General features: G+C 37.2%; 3 protein-coding genes, 1 long non-coding RNA gene and 1 pseudogene across 5 annotated transcripts; 4 read left to right on the forward strand and 1 right to left on the reverse strand.

Annotated features, from left to right (window-relative positions):
• Positions 1 to 2,424: 2,424 nt before the first annotated feature.
• Positions 2,425 to 3,044, forward strand: LOC104709487 (WPP domain-containing protein 3 pseudogene; annotated as a pseudogene). The gene has a single exon (XR_015563109.1). The product of XR_015563109.1 is annotated as a WPP domain-containing protein 3 pseudogene (transcript).
• A 4,179-nt stretch (positions 3,045 to 7,223) lies between these two features.
• On the reverse strand, positions 7,224 to 7,772 carry LOC104709488 (uncharacterized protein At4g04775-like). The gene is made up of 2 exons (XM_010426095.2): positions 7,570 to 7,772; positions 7,224 to 7,502 (listed from the first exon to the last, which is right to left on the reverse strand). The coding sequence occupies exons 1-2, from the start codon at positions 7,729 to 7,731 to the stop codon at positions 7,224 to 7,226; spliced, it is 441 nt and encodes a 146-aa protein (XP_010424397.1). The 5' UTR covers positions 7,732 to 7,772.
• Positions 7,773 to 8,590: 818 nt separating this feature from the next.
• LOC147939961 (kinesin-like protein KIN-14U) lies at positions 8,591 to 10,641 on the forward strand. Its single transcript, XM_087460457.1, has 6 exons — positions 8,591 to 9,454; positions 9,569 to 9,652; positions 9,729 to 9,890; positions 10,012 to 10,067; positions 10,160 to 10,324; positions 10,423 to 10,641. Exons 1-5 carry the CDS (start codon positions 9,277 to 9,279, stop codon positions 10,196 to 10,198), a joined length of 519 nt encoding a protein of 172 aa, XP_087316583.1. The 5' UTR covers positions 8,591 to 9,276; the 3' UTR covers positions 10,199 to 10,324; positions 10,423 to 10,641.
• Positions 10,493 to 12,279, forward strand: LOC104709490 (kinesin-like protein KIN-14U). Its single transcript, XM_087460456.1, has 4 exons — positions 10,493 to 10,641; positions 10,718 to 10,755; positions 10,861 to 10,988; positions 11,066 to 12,279. The coding sequence occupies exons 1-4, from the start codon at positions 10,493 to 10,495 to the stop codon at positions 11,705 to 11,707; spliced, it is 957 nt and encodes a 318-aa protein (XP_087316582.1). The 3' UTR covers positions 11,708 to 12,279.
• A 991-nt stretch (positions 12,280 to 13,270) lies between these two features.
• On the forward strand, positions 13,271 to 14,717 carry LOC147939962 (uncharacterized). Its single transcript, XR_015563284.1, has 3 exons — positions 13,271 to 13,447; positions 13,525 to 13,789; positions 13,861 to 14,717. It is a non-coding gene; the product is annotated as an uncharacterized LOC147939962 (long non-coding RNA).
• The last annotated feature ends 9,433 nt before the right edge of the window (positions 14,718 to 24,150 follow it).

Here is a 24,150-nt window from a genome sequence, read left to right on the forward strand (position 1 = left end):
ATTAGACCAGTTGAGTGTGAAGAACCAGAGGTTGTCATGTTACGAGGAACACTCTCGACATATGATTTGGTATTGGTTGTGCCTGAAAGTACAAATCAATGAATTTTTGAAAGATTTGTAAAGTATTTAAAAGGTTTTACAAGTGATTTTAAAGGATTTAATAAGGTTTACAACTGTTTTCAAAGGTTTTTTAAAGTGTTTTAATGGATTTACCAAAGTTTTTAAAAGGAGTAATGCCATTGTAAGTTACCTGAGTATGAGTAGCAGTAGCAGTAAAATCATCATCAGAGCCAATATGTTGACTTGAAGAAGCAACAAGAGAACAATAAAAACGAGGAACACTCTCAACATATGAATTTGGTATTGGTTGACCCTGAAAGTACAAGTATTTAAAAGGTTTTACAAGTGATTTCAAAGGATTTAATAAGGTTTACAACTGTTTTCAAAGATTTTTAAAAGGGGTTGAAAAGGCAATTAAAATATTTATGCCATTGTAAGTTACCTGAGTATGAGTAGCAGTAGAAACATCGATAGCATTCCCAACAAACAGATTTGAGCTAGTTTGATCCTGAAAGGAGATGTAAAGTATTTAAAACGTTTTACAAGTGTTTTCAAAGGATTTTATAAGGTTTTGTAAGCAAGAAATAATTAAAAATTCTAAAGTAGAAAGTTACCTGAGTAACAGCAGTAACACTCTCAATAAAAGAAGTAGAGCTACGTTGGCCTTGATAAAGAAACATTCGTCAAATCAGTTACTTTTCTAAAACAATATTAAAAAGAATAAGAGAATGAGTTTACTAAAAATACCTGCTCAACAGTCACACAAAAATCCTCAACAGTAACACATAGATGAAGAACTCCTCCGCTTTGTGCATATTTGAGTTTAAAAGCTTCAAGCTGCCTATCATTTCTAATAAAGAGAGGAATACTACCTATGGTAGCAGACATAGCAGACAATGTATAACTAAGCTTTAAACATTGTGCCTGAATATCAATGTCAAAATCTTCTAATAGGATCTTTACCTCACTAAACCTAGTATTCTCATCAATGTTAATCAAAGAAGCTCCCCTTTCATTATCCATCTCAAATTCCCAATGAATGTTGTTGTTCAACTTCCAAAATCCACATAATGAATACAATTCAATCATTTGTACACCCAAACAAGTCCTGAGAAAACAAACCAATATCACGAATTACAAAACTACATTAAAAGAAGAGAGATCCCAACAACTATATCAAAGAACAACAATAGATGTCCAAAGATATGATAAAGGACTTTATAATCACGAACAGATCTAAAGAACAAGTGCTTAAGACCTAAAAAAATTCTGACATCAAATTTGAAATCGAAACAACAATCTAATAGCTAACACAAAATTGAAATTGAAATCAAAATTAAAATTCAGAAAACAAGCTTACACGATGGGAAAAGAAGAGACCACGAAGTGAAAGAGATGACTAAGACGACGGGAGAAGCAGTGACAATGGCGAATGAGAGATGTGACCGGAGAAGGAGAGATACGACCAGAGAAGGAGAGATACGACCGGAGGAGAGATGCGACCGGAGAAGGATAGATGACGACAGAGAAGGATAGATGACGACGGAGAAGAAGAGACGAAGACGAAGATGGTCGACGACGAAGAAATCTATGACGGAGAAGGTCGAATAAGATTGTCAGTATAATTATAAAAGAATGGCAAAATTGTCTTTACGAAATAAAGAAGGAGTAGAGTTAAAAATGGCCACTAGAAGGGGCATTTTTAAAAAGGGGTATCAAAGAAGGGGTATGAGTAAGAAATTCTCAATAAAAATTGTCAATACTAATAATAATTTTTAATAACAAACATCATACAAAAATTATCCTCAAAATAATTAAAATAAAACAATCTCGCGGTGTAGTGCGGACACGATCCTAGTAGTAACTAAAACGAAAAAAAAAGAACTAGATATTCATACAAATTTCTCCTATCAAAACTGAAGTTGAAGTAACGTAGTAGGCTTGTAAAGTATATTTTGTTTGGCAAGAAATATAACATAATCTATTTATTTATATGAAGGAGAGTATTTACAATACTTATTCTTTTAGAATTAATAATTGATTAAATAAATTCTTTCATTAAGATATTATATTAATAATTGTGATAATTATTTAATACAAAATTCTCTTATAATTATCTTTTTGTGATTGAATAATAAAATAGTTTTTTTAAAAACAAAAATTAAAAAACAATTCTAAAAACTAGTACTATAGTAGCCATAATTAGTTACAAAACAATAAACAATGTCATGTTTATAATAAAGTGACTTTTCCTTAAATAATAAGGATAAATAGTAATTGTACAACTGTATAATATATAATCTATAAATACCAACCCAACCAATTCCATCAAACAATTCTTCACTTGTAAACCGACGGGAAAAAACTGATATTTTCCTTCTAGCGCCCCCCAAAAAAAAAAAAAAAAAACCCTAATTAAGCTTGGAAAAGATGGCAGAAACTGCCGATACAATCTACACCACCGTCTTAACGCCGCAGCCTGAATCAGAAATCTCTAAAAAACGCAGTTCTGACGCAACATCCTCAAAAGTCGAACCAGAACCAGAGAAGAAACATGGAGGAACCACCACGATCTCCGTTTGGCCACCGACTCAGTTAAGCCGCGATTACCTCTTGAATATGCTTATCAATATATTATCCACAGACTCGTGCCTCTCCAAGAGATACAGAACGCTTAACCCTGAGGAAGCGTCCGCCGTTGCGAAATCTATCGAGGAAGATGCTTACGTCGTCGGATCAAAGCTCGTGTCGAGTGATGGGATTAAAAATCTTGAGGCCTATACTGAAGAGTTTAGCTATCGTATCACTAAATGTGCGGAGGACCGATGGAAGAAGATGAACGCAACTGCAGTTCCTGAACCAGAAGAGGCTTAATGTTTCGGTTTTACTCTCCTTTTTCTTTTGCTAGATTCTTCTTTTAAATATGACTTGTGGATTTTGAAGGTGTTCATTCTTTCTAATATGACTCGTTGCTTGGCTTGACATCAGCTTAGGCTTCTATGGATGTTACAACGATATGTATCGGCTTATGTCTCGATGGCATCAGCTTATATCTTCTAGCTAGTCTAGTTTGATTTCTTTCAACAGACATTTGCATCGACCACTAGTATTAACTCGATTTGCAGCTTACCCATTAGGTTATGTAGCGTTTTGGAATTGAGTTTGGAATCCTTATAAACTTACCCTTAAGATTAAGCTGAATTTTTCAGGGCTGACAATTGGTGAGTTTGGTGTATGCATGCAGCTTACGTTTGGCTTATAAGTTATGTAGCGTTTTCTCGATTGGATTTTGAGTCCTTAGCTTTTAAAATTACTAGTATGATTTTCCTTTTCTCGATTTCTAGTGGGTGACATGAACTTACTGTGAGTTAGGAGTATGTAAAATATCATTGTCGTCTTTCCTTTTTAAATCTTGAATTAACTATTTTGGTTTATCTTATTTCATCAAAACATGGAAACATCATTGCCTACGTTGGCATAATTGACCTGCACCAGGTTATTGCATGCGCATGTGGTTTATAACTGTCTGTTTGATAAATTCCTTTCTAATTTGACTATGAAATCGAAGTTATGAAATATGTATGTATTCTTAGTTCTTGTGTTGTTGTACATAGATTTGGAGGATTGTTCCACTTGTTTTGTTCTCCTGACTTCTTTCTTTTTCTGCCTTTTTGCACATCGCGTACGTGGATAATAATTGTACAAACGAATTTAAGAAACCGTCTTTTCAAACACACATAAGGCTGTTGTTATTTTGTTAACTCATGATATCTGGTTATTTCGGCGACTCGGCGTAGGTAACTGGTTTTAGGCTGTTAAACTGTATGACTAAATGATGAGTGAAACCAGACGTGATTACTTTCACAAGTTTACATGCATGCTTGTTCGAATCTGGCTCTGCATTATCGATTTCATTTAGTGAGAGCAGGCTCGAAACAGAGGAGTTTTTCTCTTGAAATATATTCTAAATGCGGCAATGTATAATAAAGATTTCGTGGTTTGGTATACTGTTGACAATTCTAGAACCTTCTTTATACATTGCTTTTATACTCGTGCTTGATTGACATTCTTGGCCAAGCAGGTCGGTAGCTAGAAGCTTATCAAATTCTTCAACAAAAAACCAGAGACAAGAGACAATTCAGAGCTTCTCAGTACTATCTTCTCTGCTTGTTGCTTGCACCAGGATCATTCATTGGGAGATTGAATCGCAAGGTTGATTTAGGAGAAATATCCAGAGGATGCATCAACCTACAGTACATTGCTGGTGGTCTAAATACAACAAGACTCACTTAATTATTTGATTCCGCGTTCGATAAGCTATGTTTGATCTCCTGGTTTTTGTTGAATAAAACCGGTTATGACAAAACCGGTGAAGCACTAAGGAGTAAGGAAGAAGATAATGGCAAAACACGCTCCGGCTGAGGAATAAAAGGCACCAACTTTTGTCCTTTGGAATGGACCTACCATGATGAACCTGATTCTCTCCCTCCTCAATCATTTTCCCTTTTGTTAAAACATTATTTTTTGATCCAAAAAAAGTCGCACTAATCCAACTGTATTGTTGGAAGATGAAACAGCGTCAAGACTAGATACGAACCATGGTACACCACCGGACTAAATTTTTACTTTTAAGAGCTAAATGTTATTGCTTAGTAGACTTACTATATATATGGATAATGTTTTGTATTTATACAATGATTATGTTTGAGTTTTACCATTTTAAATATATAAACTATATCATAGAGTTCATTAAGTATTAATTTTGTAGAAATATATATTAAATTACAAATTAAATAGTAAAAAAACAAACGAAAAATATATATTGAATTTTGAGTTAATAGTATTTAAATTACAAATTATATTGTAAAATTATATATAAAGAATATTTTTTCATAATAATTACACTTTGAAAATAAAACGTTAAAAAACAGTCCTTTGCAAGAATGGAATAAAAACACTACATAGTTTAAGACAAATATTTTGTTTATTATAATTTTTTTTGTATAAAATGGAATTAATATGATTGCAAGGATGATATGGCTATTTCAAATATTTGAAAACCAAATCCTTCTTCACTGAAGAATGAATTTTTGTACCCTGAAATAAATAATGAAAAAGTATATTAGTAGTCGGAATTAATAGGCAGAACTTCACCATTTGTAAAAATAGATGAAAAGCAATCTAACTACTTCATCAGACGAAATTATCTCGAGAATTTCACGAGTAGCTTGCATGTACAGACAGCCACGAATGGAAGATCTTCACTTGAACCCTCCAAAGACAAAAATAATTGTCATTGTGAAGAGAACGAAGGTGATTTTAATGGTTTTAATTTTAAGTAAGCTTTTGTGTTTTTTGTGTTGGTGATGCTAATTGGTGTGTAGGCTTAGAGTATTTATAGGATAATCGGGAAAAAGAGCTATTTCCCCCCAAGAACTATCATATCTTGCTGTATGGAACCCGAACTACGGACACGAGCTATATATCCATGTAACCTATTCTTGACACCTATTTCTCCCCAAATCGAAAGTTCTACACTTATATCACCCCGAATTAAAAGTTCGAGATGTAATTACACCTAATCTTGGGTTTGTCATGGTTTACTATTTGCTTAACCGTCTAACGAAAAGCCTAAACCAATTTAGACCCGATTAAACCTATTTTGACCCAAATTTATCGAGATAACCAATTAACCATAATTTGACCCGATTGTTTTCGATTTTTACTGGTTTTGACCCGATTAAACATTGTTTGAAACCCAAAATCATCGATAGTACCCTAAATTGAGAAATCCCCAAAAAGAGAAATACCCTAAAAAGAGCGAATCCGAGTTCAATTGATTTGATGGCGTTAATCGAGAGAGATCCCGGCGGCCCAACACCTGATTACGACGAAGAAGGTGAAGATAGAGACCAATTTCACATCGAGCAGATGATTGAGGAGTTTGTCGATGAACCTCCAATCCGCCACGATGTGTACCCGGAGAGTGAAGACGACGGTGACAATGGTCCGGTAAGAGCTCGTACGAATATGAGGCGTGGTAATGGGGAGTTGTTCTACAAGCAGGCGTTTTTCAATGGGGTGGCTTTCAAGGAGGCGGTTCTCGATTATGTTCTCAAAACTGGGAGAAATCTGAAGTAGTACAGGTATGATAAAGCGAAAATAGGGTTTAAATGTGTTGGTGTTAATGATGAGGATGGATCTAAATGTGAGTGGAAGGTTTATGCGTCAATTCTGTCAAATGATAAGATGTGGAGGATCAATATGTTCATCGATAAGCATAGCTGTATTCCAAATGGAGAGTGTGAGATGTTAACAGTGCCGCATATAGCTAGGTTGTTTGTTGATAAGATTAGGGATGATCCTGAGTTCTTCATGCCAAGGAAGATTGAAGAAATTGTAAAGGCAGATTGGAAGATCAGTGGTTCCGAACAGCTATATGGAGGAGAAACTATGAAGAAGGCCTAACTCCACAAAGAAGTGCAAAGTTTTGGCCTTGTACAAATGGGAATAAGGTGTATGCAGAACCACCTGAGGAAAAACAGACCAAGGCTGACAAGAAAAGGAAGAAGGGTGTCAATGAGTCACCTACTAAGAAGCAACCAAAACAGAAAAAAAGAATAATGCATTGTGGCATTTGTGGGGAAGCTAACCATAACTCTAGATTCCATAAGTCTGAATTTGCTCAGGTATGATATATTGCTTTGTTGTTTTCAGTTTCTAACTTTTCTTTTGGTTACTAACTCTAATGCCATGTTTTTTCAGCCTTCTCGACAGCCTACTCAACCTGAACCAAGTCAAGGATCACTCACTCAAGCTTGATCAAGAACCTACTTATTACTAGGGTGCTAATTTTGTGGTTGCCTAGATACATATTTTCGACCACATGAACTCTTTTCTTCCCCTAGGTTGCTTAGTGTCTTTTGTCTCCAATGGTGAATTTTGTGGTTGCTCATGTTGTATTTTCGACCACATATACTCTTGCCTTTCCTAACTCTTTTGTATGATCTATTTCGTTTCAAATGATGATCATTTATGACAATTAATTTTTGGTCTTTTGATGATCGTTTATAACACAACAAATGTAGCTTCATCTTTGACACAAAAGGTTTCATTGTCTTAAATCATTGACAAACAAACAAACATGACCATACACCATTTTTTCAACCAACTACTTTGCTTAGTACAATCATGACCATACAGACTAACAATACAACACTCATCATCTTCTTATTCCATGATTTGGCTTCACCTAAACCATCTTCAACCTTCTCCAAGACCTCCTTCTCCATCTTCTCATAAACCAGAGTATCAAACTCCAACCTCTCTGTCCTAAGCTCTTTCAATTGTTGCTCAAGTCCAGCATTCTTCATAGCCAATGCATCTACCTCATTCAGCAAAGCTTCATCGACCCACTTGAACACATGTTCATCGTTCCGAAGCTACCATTACCCAATTATTAGAACCACCCAAAATCATGAGACAAGAGGATTAAAGCATAAATTTTACCTTATTTGTTGCAGCAAAACTACAACGGTAGTATCTCCGGTAAGGATTCGGATCAGATTTCGAGATCAAAGCTACAACAGCTTCCCCGCACCAACAACTCTTTGGCACACCGAACACTCTTCCTCTCGCACGAGAACTGGATGATTCGGTCGAATTGCTCATTCTGAATCTCGAATTCGGTAATGGAACCCAGAAAAGAAGAAAGAAGAAGAACAATCCGAAAACGATTTTAGGGTTCGTGATTTTTGAAAATTGGTGATTTGTGGGTTCATGGGTCTTAACAGGGTAAGGAATCGGGTCTTTAATGGTTCAATTTTCGGTTTATATGGTTTGGTATTGGTTCAAAAGCTAAACCAACACAATTTAAATTCGGAGTGATATAAGTGTAGAACTTTCGATTTGGAGAGAAATAGGTGTCAAGAATAGTTGACAGGGATATATAGCTCGTGTCCGTAGTTCGGGTTCCATACAGCAAGATATGATAATTCTTGGGGGGAAATAGCTCGTTTTCCCTAGGATAATCCTTATAATCATTCCATGCAAAAACTCTCGGCTTTGGCAATGAATTAGGTATACAATCTTTCTAATCACTTTGGCCAAAAAAAATTATTTTGAAAAATTGGTATTTATCATTGTTTATATATTTCGATTTTGACATATATCAGATGGAAATATATATCTTCGTAATTGAATGTGGTGAGTAATTAGATGGAAGGAGATATCTCGTAAAATCTGTTTTGGAAAAACATTAAATTTAATCAATTAGTTTGTTTCTAAAAATCGTTTTGTAAAAGAGAAAGAAAAGCCGAGATCTCGGCTAAGAGATCTAATACTCGATAATTAAGTATGTGAATATATAGTTAATGTACAAATTTCCGTTAAAGGTAAATCTTAGATATTAAATATGAAATAATAAATATAATGGTATTTCTGTAAATAAATTGGAACTCCAGAATTTTTATCATAAACTGTTTGTCTGCTGCAAAAATGTATATATAGATGTTTCATTTCTGAAATCAAGAAACCATCATCATTCGTCACCAGACAAACAAGTGTTTTAATCATTTGACCAAAAGCCTTCTCTAATCCATACCCTTTTGTCTAAAAATCAAAACTTGAGAGGTTTCAACAGTTTTTGCTTTTACCTGCTTGTGTTGTTGTCTCTCACTTGCTCGATCTTATACCTCTGAGAAGATTTTATATCTTTTTTAAACCCATATGAGCGAATCTGGTTCTGTTTCTCTCTTTGCTAATTGAGACGCTTTCAAAAGTTTTGATTTTTTTCTTTTCCTGGAACCCTTCTGTCTTAAACATTGCTTCATCTTCAATTTTTCCCATTTCTTTTTACTGTTAAATACTATTTCTTATTCCGAGGGGTTTTCTTGTTTCTGACAAATTAAAAACCTTTCCTTTTCTCTCAGTCTCTCTCCCTGCTTTGAACTTACATTAATCAATTATATCATGTCCTGAGTTTTATGACAACTCAAGTTGTTTTCTTGTTCAGAGTTCTGTACAATAAATTATAAATAGTGAAAAGTTTATTGTTCTTTTTTCCTTTGTTCCTAACTACCATTCTTACATTGGATACGTTGAGTTAAGTTTGTTGTCCTTGTCTCCATTCCACTCCCACTTCCTCTTTGTATTTTTTTTTTCTTTTCTTGTTTTGTCGGAATTTGGATCTCGTTGAAGTCAGAAGGGAGAAAAAAAATGTTGGTTTCAGCTGAAAAAGGAGAGATCTTGATCCCTCAATCTCCAGTTAGCTCAATGTCAGTTCCTGAATCTATTGAGTCGCCACAACCTGTTGTTCCTTTGGTTTACACTGATGTAAATGTTGTTCCTGAGCATGAAAGAAATGAGCTTGAAAAGTCAATATCGAACCTTGAAGGTGTTTATTAATCTCTTGATTTTGCTTCATTAGTATGTTTTCTAGTTGATCAAGAAGTTTGAAATGAATTCGATCTTGTGTGTTTAGTTTGATTTGTGGTTGGTAAATTTATAGGGGAAGTTTTGGAGTTGAAGTCATCGCTTAAGTCATTGGATGAAAAGAGAAGGGAAGTTCTGAATAAGATCATAGACACTAAAGGTTGTAACTCCCTTTAGTTTTCAAACTTTGGTTTAAATTTTGAGTGTTATCTCAAGGATTGGCTTCAACTTTGCAGGAAGTATACGTGTGTTCTGTAGAGTTAGGCCATTTCTAGTTACTGAAAGGAGACCGATTAGGGAACCTGTGTCGTTTGGACCGGATAACGTTGTTGTAAGATCTGCTGGAACTCGAAAAGAATTTGAATTTGATAAGGTTTTCCATCAATCAGCAACTCAAGGTTAGTCTGCTGTTAGGCTTTAGTCATTCCCCTTTTCTTGGTTTCTTAGCTTTCTGTTTCCTTCCAGTTGTGAGTAAATGAGGCCTTCCTTCTCCTGGTTGAAAAAAATAAAACTCTGTAGAAGACGTTTTCGGAGAAGTGAAACCGATTCTTAGATCTGCCCTTGATGGTCACAATGTATGTTACCAGCTTTCTTATGCAAAGGTTTATTAGAGAAGAAACATTCTTCTTCTAAGTACTTACTCTTGTCTGCCTGAACTTTACTGCAGCAACCTCAATATTCAAGTAGACTCAAAGGGTTCGGTTGAAATTGAGGGTTTGACTGAAGTAGAAGTACCGGATTTTACAAAAGCTAGATGATGGTACAATAAAGCGAGACGAGGCAGATCAACTTCTTGGACAAATGTGAACGAAACTTCGAGCAGATCTCATTGGTAAGTTCTTGACTATTTCAACTGTATTTGTCAATCAATTCTCAAATTATAAATTTTTCAGTTTGGTAGTTACCCTTATTCAGTTAGTTTATCTCTAGTTTAACAAGGATCACAATCTTTCGTCGTGGGGATGCTGTGGGGTCAAAAACTGAAGTTAGCAAGCTTTGGATGATAGATCTCGGAGGAAGCGAGAGGCTCTTGAAGACCGGAGCTATAGGGAAAACTATGGATGAAGGAAGGGCCATAAACCTCTCACTTTCCGCTCTTGGAGATGTGATTGCAGCGTTAAGGAGAAAGAAGGGACATGTGCCTTACAGGCAAGAACTCAGCTTTTAATTCCTTTTCACACACATTTGCCATGGAACCAGAGACATCTATCTGGCAGAAGTGCAGAAACAGCAAGCTAACTCAAATTCTTAAAGATTCTCTAGGTAAAAAGGCATATACATATGGTTGCTTATAATAATATTGTAAAGCCTTTTGGGATTAACATATACTGACGTTATCTAGGTTTGGTTGTTATCTAATTCTTTTAGGTACTAAATCAAAGGTTCTGATGCTTGTGCACATAAGTCCACGTGATGTAGATGTTGGTGAAACAATTTGCTCTTTGAGCTTTACAAAACGTGCGAGATCTATAGAGTCTAACAGAGGACTAACAGCTGTAAGCACCTGTACTGCTGTAGTTGCATTTTATATCCAGATCACTCGTTGCTAAATGTTTTCATCATCATTGCTTAGGAACTACAAAAGCTAAGAGAAAAGAAAATATCGGAACTTGAAGAGGAAATGCAAGAAACTGAAGAAAATTGTAAGAAGATCACAGCGCGGTTACAGGAAGTAGAGTGTCAGCTTAATGAAAACAAGAAACTCTTTTGGATCACCGATGAGCATAAGCATCTAGAAGACATCGAAAAGAAAGCTATTTTGCCTTTAGATCATCTGAAAGAGACTGATGCGACCCCAAAATCATCTGATAAACATGTCAAAGTAAGCAAGAGTTCGGGGTTTGTCCCACGTTTCATGACTTCTACTGTTGCTAGTCGCCAAAGGCAAACAATGTCAGAGAAGGAACTCAGTGCCAAAACACAGAGCATACGATCAGTGGCTAAAAATCTTACTCAGTTCTCCACTTCTCAGTCGCTTAGCCTGTCTGACACACGCAGCAGAGTTCTCCTTAGAAGATCATACACAAAACCGCTTCGAGCTGCAGCTAACTGTGGAACACCAGAAACTCCTAAAAGGGATATTAAAGATAACTCTTTACAGAAAAAGAATGTTAATGATACTTCTTCGCCAAGGAGCAAGATGGTTACTTCATCAGATCCAAATGTGAGAGCTAAGCTGTGTCACCACAGACGAAGAATGTCAAGCTTGACATGATCTAACAGTGATCAGTCAAGAAACAGGTCTTTCATCTTTCTTTTCCATCTCTTGTGAAAGAGCTGAGATTTTTTTTCCTCTATTGATTAGACTTCTGGTTTGAGCCTGAGTAGGAGGAGGAGGTGTCCTCCAATAGAAACCACTAGACTAATGGTCCCATTTTAAGACCATTTGAACTCGTGGAGTTTGCAGTTCTGGTTTTCAAAGGATACAGCCCTCAAGTTATATTTTTTTAACATCTGAGAGCATGCCTATATGTTTTGTTTGTTATTGTTTCTGAAAATTTTCATTGGGTTGGTGATAGTTTGATGTTTGGATGTTTTTATGGAGTTCACAGAAACTGGATCATATAATTAATATTCCAGATTCTATCTTCTTTGGAGAGTTCAGAGAGATGTGTGAAAGGGTTTGAGGGTTTTATTTTGTCATCTTTTGAAGTTCCTGATTGCACAATAGTGTTGTGAATTTGACTTTACTGTATCTTACTTTTTGTTTTTGTTTGTACTTTGTATCAACTCTTCATATATACAATTTGATACATTAATAGATAAGAATTTTTTTTTATTGCACTATTCTATTAGACTTAACACAAATTGATACAAACATTCCCACACATAGCAAAAAATAGAATGCAAAGTTTTAGTTGTCAACTATTTTTGTACTCTTTAATTTTAAATAGCATTTTTTTTAATATAAGTAGCATATAGTATAGTTTCTTTTCTTTTTAAAAAAATATTATTTTCTGAAATTTTCACCTTTAACTTATCCCTACTATTAATCAAAATTATTTTATAAAAATTAACCTCACTTTTGTAAAAAATTACATCACAATTCTAATCGGATAAACGAGCGTTGCCGGGTTGGATCTGAAATAATCCAGTTTCAATAAAATATACTAAAACCAAATAAAGAGGATCACTTTAGCATTCTATCACAAATTATTACATCGGTCGGGTGGTTAAATGTACAACAACCTTAACTAAGAGGTACTCAGTTTGATACGGTAGAACTTACACTTTCACATTATATTTTTGAATATTAAAATATTGCGTTCTAATTGAATCATACGTTCCATAAATCTCGGACATTAAATTATAGCGTACCATAAATCTCGCAATTATGAAAATTTCGATATCATAACAATCAGATTCCATAATTATATCATAATACTTACGTAAATCTTTCACATTATATTGTCGAACATTAATTATTGCGTTCCAATTTAAATATATGTACCATAAATATTTTTTTAAATATTCAGATCCCGCAATTATATCAGAATACTTACCAAAATATTATGTAAAATATTCCTTTAAAAACTCTAAATATAACAAAAAGTTTAATACACATGTATTATAAATATAACGATTCCGTAATCACCTCAAAAGTTCCTATATCATCTCAAACTACCTTATCTCATAAATCATTTTATTTGTTTAAAGATCTTTATCCCTCAATATTAGGGATATTGAATTTAATTGCATATGCGAATATACACCGGGTGAGCTATACGATATGAACCCTATATTGTATAAATATAGAAGCATACTAACTCGGTCAAACATCTTAAACATCTCAAAATCATAACAATATGTTAGCCTTTCCTCTTCCCATCACTCCCTTAGGTCTTTAAAGCCCTATAAAGTAACTTGTCTTATACAAGTCAAGATTCTGCATCTATGGAGTCAAACTTCCACAAAAATTGGAGAACCCATAGAGATGTGGTTGGTCGATGCTGGTGTAAGATATCTACTATTATATATTGTTTGCATATATGCTGATTTAATAAATTCTCAATTTGATTATGGTTTCTGTAGGGTGATAATATTGGTGCTAATGTCAAGAGGGACCAAATCAAAAAGTTTGAAAGCCGTCTAAACATAGGGTCTTGGTTCTTAATTTCAACATTTGGTTTAACTCCGTCTTATGGTGCTGTCAAGATTTCTGATCTGAAGTGGAGGATCGGGTTCACTTCAAGAACGAGTCTGAACGTTAGTGATAACATATCGGATGATATGTTTCTGTCATTAGCCAGATATGATGCCATACTATCTGGACAACAAAACACAAGTTTCTTATTTGGTACGTTTTATATTACAAATATCGTTGAGTCATGTTATTTTTTTAATAACTTATCCAATGTTTTTTTTCAGATTTCCTTGGATAAGTTGTCGACTGTGGTGAGATTAAAGACGTAACTACCACTAATAAAACAACTACCAAAATTGACTTCCATACGAGAAACAATGAGTAAGCAGTACACTTTGCCTTTACCATTACTATTACGTTTATGATAGAAAATATGACATTAGATAACTATAAAATTTTATATATCTCATATATCCTCTCTATATATGATTAATACATAGGGATACACGTGTGTTGTACTTACTTCATCTATTCATAATTATAGATGTTTGAAGTGTGTCGAATTTGTGGGATTCTTCACAAGTTCTTATCAAACTAGAAATTGCTCAAGTACAAGATCTTAAAGAACTATAAGTTTTTGACAAAAAAAATAATACATTTAATCACGTTTTTTAATTGTAACAAGTTTGGTCTTCTATTATAATAGAAGGCTTCCCAATTATGACTTGCAATTGACTATCATGGACTCTTTGCAAGCCAATGTTTTCATGGCGAAAAAAAAGACGAAAGATATAGAAGATTATCCTGTGTTCACTATTGAAAATATTCTGAATGCATATGAGGTATATTATTTAAAAAACTCAATTATTAAATATTGTTACATAAAATTGTCATTGGTGCTGAATCAACTACTGTCTCATTACAGGTCGGAATGTGTGGCACAGTTTGTACAATATATGAAATTGATACCAGACTATTCGTGGATCTACTTTTCATGTAGGAAATGCAACAAAAAAACTCTCATGGAACAAGCAATGTTTTTTTGTTGGTTGTTGTTGTTGTATGTGTTAGAAGATGAAAAGCATAAATCTACTCCAAACTTTTGGTATGAAGTATGCAAAGACTATGCCAAGTTTGCCAAGTTTGTGTCTCCAAAATAATCTATCTAAATCTATGTTAGAATTATTTTATATCTAATATTTCAAAAATCAATCATAATAAATAAGTAAAAACTATCTATATATGTTTAGGTTTTGGATATATCTTAAAATCAAAGACGAAACGGGGGAAACCAAAAGTATGGTGTTTGATAGTTTTGCTGTTGATATGGTTGGAAGGAAAGCTCCTGAGCTTCTAAAAGATAGATATGATGTGGTAATTTTTTTATATACTCTAATATTAACGTGTAAGCGTTACTTAATTTATAATTGGATCCTTAATTTTTAGTAATTTAATTAATCTATAATAAGTCGAGAATCCTGAATCTATGCCTCAAGAAATTAAAGATTTAGAAACAAAGACATTTGAGTTTCTCCTTTCTATGGAGCCAAAAAATATTTGTGGTAGCTGTGACACTTGTAACGTTGCACCAATTTGTACTAAAGGGCAAACCAAATCTCTGGAGATTGTGGACTCAGACACATATGTTGATCCCTCTTCTATTTTATATGGTGAACAGGTGATATATATATATATATATATATATATATACTGTACGTTTTTAAAAAACGTTTAACTACACTGTTTCTATTATAAAATTACCATTACGTTTATGATAGAAAATATGATAGATAACCATAAACTTTTATATTTCTTTTCCCATTTAATATATATATATATATATTTATTTATTTTTAAATGATATTATTTTCAAAAACCTGTCAATGTTGAAATAATTCCGTGCGTTGCACGTTTTGTTATTTGTTGTTTTTAACATATTTGTTTCTATAAATTAAATTATTTGGTAATTGGATTCTCATTTATTTTTTTGTTTATCTTATTTGAGAATGAAAATTTATTTTATTTATTTTTCTTTTGTATTTTTGTATTTTTGTATTTTTGGAATTTTTTTAAAATGATATTTAATATTTTTTTTAACACATACTACAACAACAACCAACCAACAAAAAAACAAAAAAAAAGATGTATAATATCTAAGACAAAAAAAAATGTAAAATCCGAAAAATATTCGGTGAAGTCTGGTTATTGTTTCGCAAGAGATATGGCTCTAGAGGTTGGTACAACTTGTACTGACTTACGAATCCAGGCTTGGAAACTATATGTTCCATCTAAAATTTCGCATTTTTTTGGCAAATAGCATCTGGTACTCTCTATTGACGGAACGTTTAGCTCATCGTAGTGTTCAGTGTGATACCCGATGTAAACATTGCGAGCCTGCGTGTGAGACAATTAACCATGCTCTTTTTGTATGCCCATGCTCGGCTCAAGTTTGGGAATTGTCTCTGGTTCAGGTTTCCCCAGAGGGTTTTCCTTACTCTTTAGTGTTTTCAAATTTCGATTGTATCTATTGGATATGGACGCCTCAATCTAGGGATCCACTTTCTCTTCTTTAGTTACCTTGGATTTTATCGTCGATTTGGAAAGATAGAAACAAAAAAAGTTTTTCAAGGCCAGCAGCTTGCGCTAAGTTGAGATCATTAATCAGGCTATCAGTGAGAAAATATTATGGGAGGAGGCGTAGTCTCAGGTTGAGGTGTGTTCTGGTTTAAGTATACCAGATTCCTTGGATCCTGTGGGGAGTCAGGGCAGGGTCCCTGCAATCAATTTGATGGCTCTTGGAAAGCCACAAATCCTAATTCCGGTTTGGGGTGGTGGTGTTATGCTTGTGATGCTGAGACTTTGTTGTTGGGACCTAGATGCCTTGGACGAAGTCCTTCCCCTCTTCAATCGGAGTTGGAGGCCCTGAATTGGGCCATGGAGAGTATCCTTATCGTCAGGTATTTTTGTGAGAGATTTGAGACGGATTGTGCAACTCACGATGATTCATGCCCCAAATGACTGGCCAGCATTCTCTAATCTTCTAGATGATTTCCACCTTCTCCAAACGTCCTTTCCCTGCTTTTCTGCCGAAGATTTCTTGCTCATCAAATTGACGGGCAAATTGCCTCGCTCGGTCTTCCCGTTCTCTTCTTTTTTTGTAAACTCATTTCCTCCGGTTTGGGCTACATTCTTGGAGTTATTTTCTAATTTATTGTTTAGTTGACAAAAAAAATAATTGAAAGAGAATGAGAAAATGAGAAAATGAGTATTTTTACGGAGGAAAGTTATGAGAGTTACAGTTTAGAAGCTAAAAAGTATGGGAGTTAAATTATAATTTATTGTGTACTGAATAAAATTGAGTAAAAAATATAGTTAATGCAAATTTATTTTATTTCAGTTTTAATATTAATGTGCGAGTTAAATGTATAAGATTAAATGTGCATTGATGATTTTTTTTTCAATTTTAGCTTTATATTAAAGTATCAGTTAAATTTAAATGATTCAAAGTGTTTTATTAGTGGTTTAGTTGGAAATAAAATTATCAATTTTATATTAAAGTGTGAGTTAAATTTGTTTGATTGAATGTGTTTTACGTAGGGTTTAATTGGAATATTTTTTTCAGTTTATATTAAATTGTAAGTTAAATGTATATCACAAAATCTGTATTATTTATGGTTTAATTGAATTTTTTTGTTAGTTTTATATTACAGTTTGATTTGTAGATTAATTGAAAATATATATATTTTTAGTTTTATATTTAAAGTGTGAGTTACATTTATCTGATTAAATGTGTTTCATTGGTAGCTTAATTGGATTTTGCTGGTGTATTATTGATGGTTTAATTGATTTTTTTTGTTAGTTTTATTTAAAGTTTGATTTGTAGATTAATTGAATATATATATATATTTTTAGTTTTATTTTTAAAGTGTGAGTTACATTTATCTGATTAAATGTGTTTCATTGGTAGCTTAATTGGATTTTGCTGGTGTATTATTTTATGGTTTAATTGATTTTTTGTTAGTTTTATATTAAAGTTTGATTTGTTGATTAATTGAAAATACATATATTTTTAGTTTTATATTTAAAGTGTGAATTACATTTACCTGATTAAATGTGTTTCATTGATAGCTTAATTGGATTTTGCTGGTGAATAAGCTTTTTGGAAATGTGTTAGGTCTTGTAACGCCTCGACCGCCACCTCTTAGTGGGTCCCATGTCCAATCCCAGTCAATGGGTCTACCTTCTTTAATGGGCCTCACATCCTCTCACTAGGTCCGTGAGCTAATCCATATCCGACGGCCGGTTTGCTACGTCCAGGAGGTTTTAAAGACTTGTTACCATCCCTACAAATCACCGCATGATCCTTCCCTCTGTTTTGTCCTCACTTGCACAGTTCCGACAATCACCTCCTAGAAGGTCACCCATCTTGAGACTACTCCAGCATAAGCACGCTTAACTGTGGAGTTCTCTCAGGATCTTGGACCGAAAAGATAAGTGCATTTTTGGTGACATAGGTGGCCAAATCAATTCTTTTAAACCTCTATGCAAGTCTCTTATACCGAGATGTCACAATTCACCCCCACTAACAGATTGCAACGTCTTCGTTGCGCACCAAGACCGTCATCCCGACGGTGTGAGCCCACATGGCTTCACACTCGTCTAGGTTTGGCTCTGATACCACTTGTAACGCCCTGACCGCCACCTCTTAGTGGGCCCATGTATTATCCCAATCCATGGGCTCACCTTCCTTAATGGGCCTTATGTCCTCTCACTAATTTCGTGAGCCCATCCATATCCGACGGCTGTTTTGCTACGATTGGGAAGTTTTAAAGACTTGTTACCGTCCCTACAAATCACCACATGATATTTCCCTGTGTTTTGTCCTCACTCGCACAGTTCCGACAATCACTTCCTAGAAGGTCACCCATCCTGAGACTACTCCAGCATAAGCACGCTTAACTGTGGAGTTCTCTCAGGACGGACGGTCGCTGCGAACAAATAGTCGCTATGAATGGACGGACGGTCGTTGCGGATGGCCGGACGCGGATTTCCGGTTGCGGAACGACGTACAACCTTCGAACTAGTCGAGTCTCTACAAGGTTTGGAGGGATGGAGGGGATCGACCGATAAGAAACTCGACTCGGCGATCTCCGGAAGAGATGGACGGATGGAGGATGGAAGTGGGACGAGATTAGCCGATGAATAACTCAACTCGACAATCTCCAGGAAATGTGACGGATGGGAGAGCATCTCGGTAAGAAACTCGACCAGATCGGTTTCAAGGAAATGGACGGATGAGACGCTGCATACAGACGGATGAACTGACGCAGCGGATGGATGCAGCGGACGGACGGTGGATCGATGCGATGACACACGAGAGATGGCTCGGCTCGTGATACGGTCAAACTAAATTGCGAGAAAGGAGAAGGGTGAGACGAGAAACAAAGATTCACTCTTTGGGAAATTTAATTCTATATTCAAGTCTAACCTTTTACAATGAGGGTTTAGCCTTTTATATAGGCAAGATTTACATAAGGGAACACTTAGCCCTAGAAAATGTGTCCATGATCTGAACCATACACATGACCATAAAGTAAAAGTAAAAAGCAAAAGAGAACAAAGACCATCCAACGGTCATAAGAGAGTTCAAAGGAAATAAAAGGAAGGAAGGAAGGAGATAGGGTTGCCACGTCATTGGTGGGGCGTGGCTGATAGAATCTTCACTTCCTTGGCCCATTTTCATGTCAATGTAATTTTCCAAGTCATGAATCAAGCGGGAACGAAGTGGAGATGCACTAGAGCTCGCTGCCTCATTAAAACTCCTTTGGTAAACCCATTGGGACAAACCCGAAGTAGAAAAAAGAGTACAACTCTTTCTAATGTCTTAGAGGTGTCTTCGCACTAGCGTGATGGTGAAGACACGCGAATAAAGCTTCCCAAAGCTGTTCGCGCCCAAGGCTCTTTGTTGGTGATGCTGGCCATGAGCCATTGGTGTAAAGATTGGAGCTTGGTCTGGAACTGCCCATTAGATGACCTTGTCTTGCTCCTCATTGATGATCCTTGGGGACTGGTTGATGTCGCATTGTTGTTCCAGGTCAGATACTTGCCGCCTACGCTAGCTGTTGGATGCTAGTACCGATTGTCCGAGCGTCTGAGAGGTGTCCTTGTCTGGCACGAGCGTTTCTGGCCGAGTGTCCGATACTGTGCTCACATCAGCCCCACTGAATCCGACATCGATATAGTAACAAGATAAGCCTCTCGTCCCTTCTCGATCATCTTCCCAGCCTGCATGGCCAAGATTACGAGACTCCCTGGAGTCGGTATAACTCCCTCAAAAACCAACTTCCCTCCTGGACGCTCAAACTCCACTCTACCCCGATGACAATCAAGATAAACCATATAAAATGCAACCAATCGATCCCCAGGATAACATCATACAGCTCCACTAGGCTGATAAGAAAATCCGCTGGCCACGACTCCCCTGCGATCTGAATATCAACTCCTCTCGCCTGACCAGTGACTCTTAGAAACTTGCCTCCCGCAACTCTGACAACTCCCGGTTGCTCCCCGGGATCTCCTCTGATATTAGCGCTCTCTGCACACTCCGAAGTAATGAAGCTATGAGGTGCTCCATAATCAAACATAATGTGGGACCAAAAGCCGTCCACTAACAAGGTCCCTGCACAAACTTCATTTGTTGAGAACCTAACACTTTATGACAGACAAAACATAAAATCTGAACCTAATGAAATTCCAAAAGTTTAGATAATAGAAATTATACCTGTGATCGTCCCGGCACTAGTTCCACTAGTCTCTACAATCGTGTACTCCCATGGCGCCTACTCAATCCGTGCCACCTGCTGCACTCCCAGCTGCACTACATGTTGCATCGCTGCCATTGCCATCTGCTGCAACTTGGGACACTTAGGCTTGATGTGCCCAGACTCCCTACGATGATAGCATACACGAACTACTACCGTCAAAGAATCCTCCAGGGACCTCTAGGATGCTGACCCTTCCTAGGCTGAACTGCTGGACAAACCGTCACTCACTATGCCCGAATGTCTTCCTCCATCTCTACTGCAGTCTCAACCAGCTCTGCACGCGTAACATAACTCCGCCCTCTACAGACTCCTTCGCCCGATCCCCTTACATCAGAAGTCGACTGAACTCCAATTCAAGATCCTGTACTGAACGAGTCCCTGAGATAACTATAGGAACTGCACCTCCAACCGGTCTAGTGCCTTTATAGGAAAATACTTGCCTCGACAAAGTCAGCCCAAGAAATCTCCCTCTGCGGTCTCCTAGCAGCCACTGATCTTCACCATAACTGAGCATCACCAATCAGGTTGTGGACCTCATAATGCCCATACCTCGTCATGAATGTAGTCTTCCTCACATCTGTCTCATCTATCGGAATATGATGATAACTTGACGCCAAATCAATCTTGGAGAACCAAGTAGCCCCTATCAACTGATCCAATAGCTCATCGATCCGGGGAAGAGGGTACTTGTTCTTCACAGTGACCCGGTTCAGATCCTTGTAGTCAATACACAAGCGGTAACTCATGTCCTTTTTCTTAATGAATAACACCGGCGCTCCCCAGGGTGATACACTAGGACGAATGAATCCCTTGTTCAACAGATCCTCCAACTGCTTCTTCAGCTCTGTCATCTCTGCTGGAGCCATCCTGTAAGGAGCCTTGGATAATGGTGTCGTACTTGGTTCTAGTTCAATCGTGAAAGCATCAGACCAAGATGGTGGTATCCCCTACAACGACTGGAACACATCCTCAAACTCCTCAACAACTTGAATACCGCTAACCGTCGACTGCCCCACTGACTCTGGCATCAATATATAACCAGATAAGCCTCTGAGCCCTTCTCGATTATCTTCCCAGCCTGCATGGCCAATATCACGAGACTCCCCGAAGTCGGTCTAACTCCCTCAAATACCAACTTCCCTCCTAGACGCCCAAACTCTACTTTACCCCGATGACAATCAAGATGAACCATATGACGATGCAAGCAATCTATCCCTAGGATAACATCATACATCTCCACTAGGCTGATAAGAAAATCCGCTGGCCCTTCCAATGACCCTCAGGAACTTGCCTCCCGCAACTCTGACCACTCTCGCTCGCTCTCCAAGATCTCCTCTGATATCAGCGCTCTTTGCACACTCTGGAGTAATGAAGCTATGAGTAGCTCCAGAATCAAACATAACATGGGACCTAAACCCGCCCACCAACAAGGTCCCTACCCAAATCTCATGTGTTGAGAACCTAACACTTAATCACAGGCAAAACATAAAATCTGAACCTACTGAAATTCACAAAGATAGGGTACCCGAAATTATCCATGTGATCGCCCCAGCACTGGTTCCACCATTCTCCGCAGTCGTGTACACCAGTGGCGCCTGCTGAATTCGTGCCACCTGCTACACTCCTATATGCAAAACCTGCTGCACCGCTTCCATTGCCATCAGCTGCAACTTGGGACACTTGGGCTTGATGTGCCGAGACTCCCTGCAATTATAGCATACACGAACTGCTGCCGTCTAGGCATTCCTCTGGGGATAGCTAGCAACCTTGTGATCCATGCTCCCACACCCGAAGCACCCTGCACCACTCGGCGTCTGCGTAGCCTCCCACTTCCTCTTGGTTCACTGCGCAGGCTTGCCGCCTTTGCCAGAACCTCCAAAATGCTGAGCTTTCCTAGGCTGAACTGTTGGACTAACCGTCAGTGACTATGCCCGGATGTTCTCCTCAATCTCAACCAGCTCTGCACGCGTAGCATAGCTCTGCCCTCTACAGTGAACCCTCAAATGGTCACGATGAGCCCTCATAAACCTCCTGATCTGAGTCTGAGCCTCTTCAGATTCCATCGCCCGACCCCCCATACATCAGAATTCGACTGAACTACAAGTCCAACTGCACCTCTAACCGGTCTAGTGCTGCTCTAGGAAAATACTTGCGGTTAAACTCCCCAACAAAGTCAACCCAAGACATCTCTCTCTCTGCACTCTCCTAGCAGCCACTGCTTTCCACCACAACTGACCATCACCAGTTAGATTGCAAACCGCTATGTGCACCCAAAAATCCTAGGGACATCTAAGAGACTTGAAGTTACGTTCCACTCTAGTCCTCCACGCATCAACAACAGTATGAAGTACCTCCCGAAAACCGCTCAGTACCAATATAGTTCATCTTCCTCAACATATTGACATAATATGAATAAACTCCTACATCCGCAGCCACTGGCTGCTGCATCCCCGCCGCCACAGGCGGTAACACATGTGCCTGAGCTGGTACCACTCCCGGTATCCGCTCCAACAGCTGTGTCAACAAGCCAGCAAGGTCAACGCCTCTTCTAGGGGATCCACCTGCTTAGACTCCCGCACCCGGAACCCTAGCATCACCAACCAATCCAGCACCGACACCGCCTACACCGACTCCATCAGCGCCTACGGTCCTATCAGTACCTCCGGCCACACTCATGGACCCCTCCTAGAAGCCATGCGACTCGCCGATACCCTCAACTGTCTCACTCTGGTGCACGATATCACTAACAACTTGGACTTTGCCCCTACCACGAGCACGTCCGCATCCACGACCAGAAACAACACCACCCCTAACCATCTGCACTACCATGAATAGAAGGCTAATCAAAAAAACTCAACAGAACACCAAAAACATAAACTCACCGGGGAATCCCACTTTAGGCTCAAAGAGAATGTTTTAGGACTCCATGCCACACATAAATGACTAACTCACATAATCAATCAAGCATGCAAATCCACAACATCTACAGCACAAAGCCTAGTGAACCCAAACCTAGAACCATAAGGGCTCTGATACCAAACTGAAACGACCCGATCCTTTTTTTTTAATAATAATAAATAATAAATAATAAATAATAATAATAATAATAATCTAAACTAGTGGTCCCATACCCACTAGTCACCTAACAACAATCACACAACAACGGATAACATAAAACAATACCAATAACCAATAAATAATAAACCAAGAAACCAATCTCAAAAATAGTCCAACTACAACAACGTAAAAAATTAGAACCAACAACCTAGCAATGCTCTAATAACTCATCTCTAACAACCTGACAGAAGATTGACCACAATCAACAAGACAAAAGAACATCCTCCTCATCATTGCCTTATTCCACGATCACACTTTGTCTTTACCTGCAAACAACGCATGAGATATTTTATAAACACTAAGTGAGGCATTTATCCCATCTACTGGGCTATTGAAACAACCAGACCTGTTTTTTTAATAATAATAATATAATTAAATATTTCATAATATTTAGTTACAGCCCAAACAATAAACCAACATCTACAACTCCAATTAACATAAACCAACCATTAACATGCACAGCGGAAATATATAAACCTAACTAACATAACCAAAACACAAAAATTGAGACCCTAGATCATTCTCCTCATCATCGCCATGATTCCACGCTACACATTCATTTCCTGCACCACAAACAAAATGAGATGCGTGAGTATTAATAAAAATACCCAGTGAGGTGATCCTCCCATCTAC

Source organism: Camelina sativa, chromosome 8 (genome assembly GCF_030686135.1).
Source record: "Camelina sativa cultivar CO46 ecotype springtype chromosome 8, ASM3068613v1".
NCBI lineage: Eukaryota > Viridiplantae > Streptophyta > Magnoliopsida > Brassicales > Brassicaceae > Camelina > Camelina sativa.

What these genes read in the sequence shown, in the direction of transcription:
- LOC104709488 (XM_010426095.2), bottom strand. Translation starts at nt 7,731, where the DNA reads ATGAGCAATTCGACCGAATCATCCAGTTCTCGTGCGAGAGGAAGAGTG. An exon ending in GTTTTGCTGCAACAAATAAG is followed by an intron (nt 7,503 to 7,569) that starts GTAAAATTTATG and finishes GGGTAATGGTAG; the next exon opens with CTTCGGAACGATGAACATGT.
- LOC147939961 (XM_087460457.1), top strand. Translation starts at nt 9,277, where the DNA reads ATGTTGGTTTCAGCTGAAAAAGGAGAGATCTTGATCCCTCAATCTCCA. An exon ending in GTCAATATCGAACCTTGAAG is followed by an intron (nt 9,455 to 9,568) that starts GTGTTTATTAAT and finishes GTAAATTTATAG; the next exon opens with GGGAAGTTTTGGAGTTGAAG. An exon ending in TAAGATCATAGACACTAAAG is followed by an intron (nt 9,653 to 9,728) that starts GTTGTAACTCCC and finishes TCAACTTTGCAG; the next exon opens with GAAGTATACGTGTGTTCTGT.
- LOC104709490 (XM_087460456.1), top strand. Translation starts at nt 10,493, where the DNA reads ATGATAGATCTCGGAGGAAGCGAGAGGCTCTTGAAGACCGGAGCTATA. An exon ending in AAGGGACATGTGCCTTACAG is followed by an intron (nt 10,642 to 10,717) that starts GCAAGAACTCAG and finishes GCAGAAGTGCAG; the next exon opens with AAACAGCAAGCTAACTCAAA. An exon ending in AATTCTTAAAGATTCTCTAG is followed by an intron (nt 10,756 to 10,860) that starts GTAAAAAGGCAT and finishes TAATTCTTTTAG; the next exon opens with GTACTAAATCAAAGGTTCTG.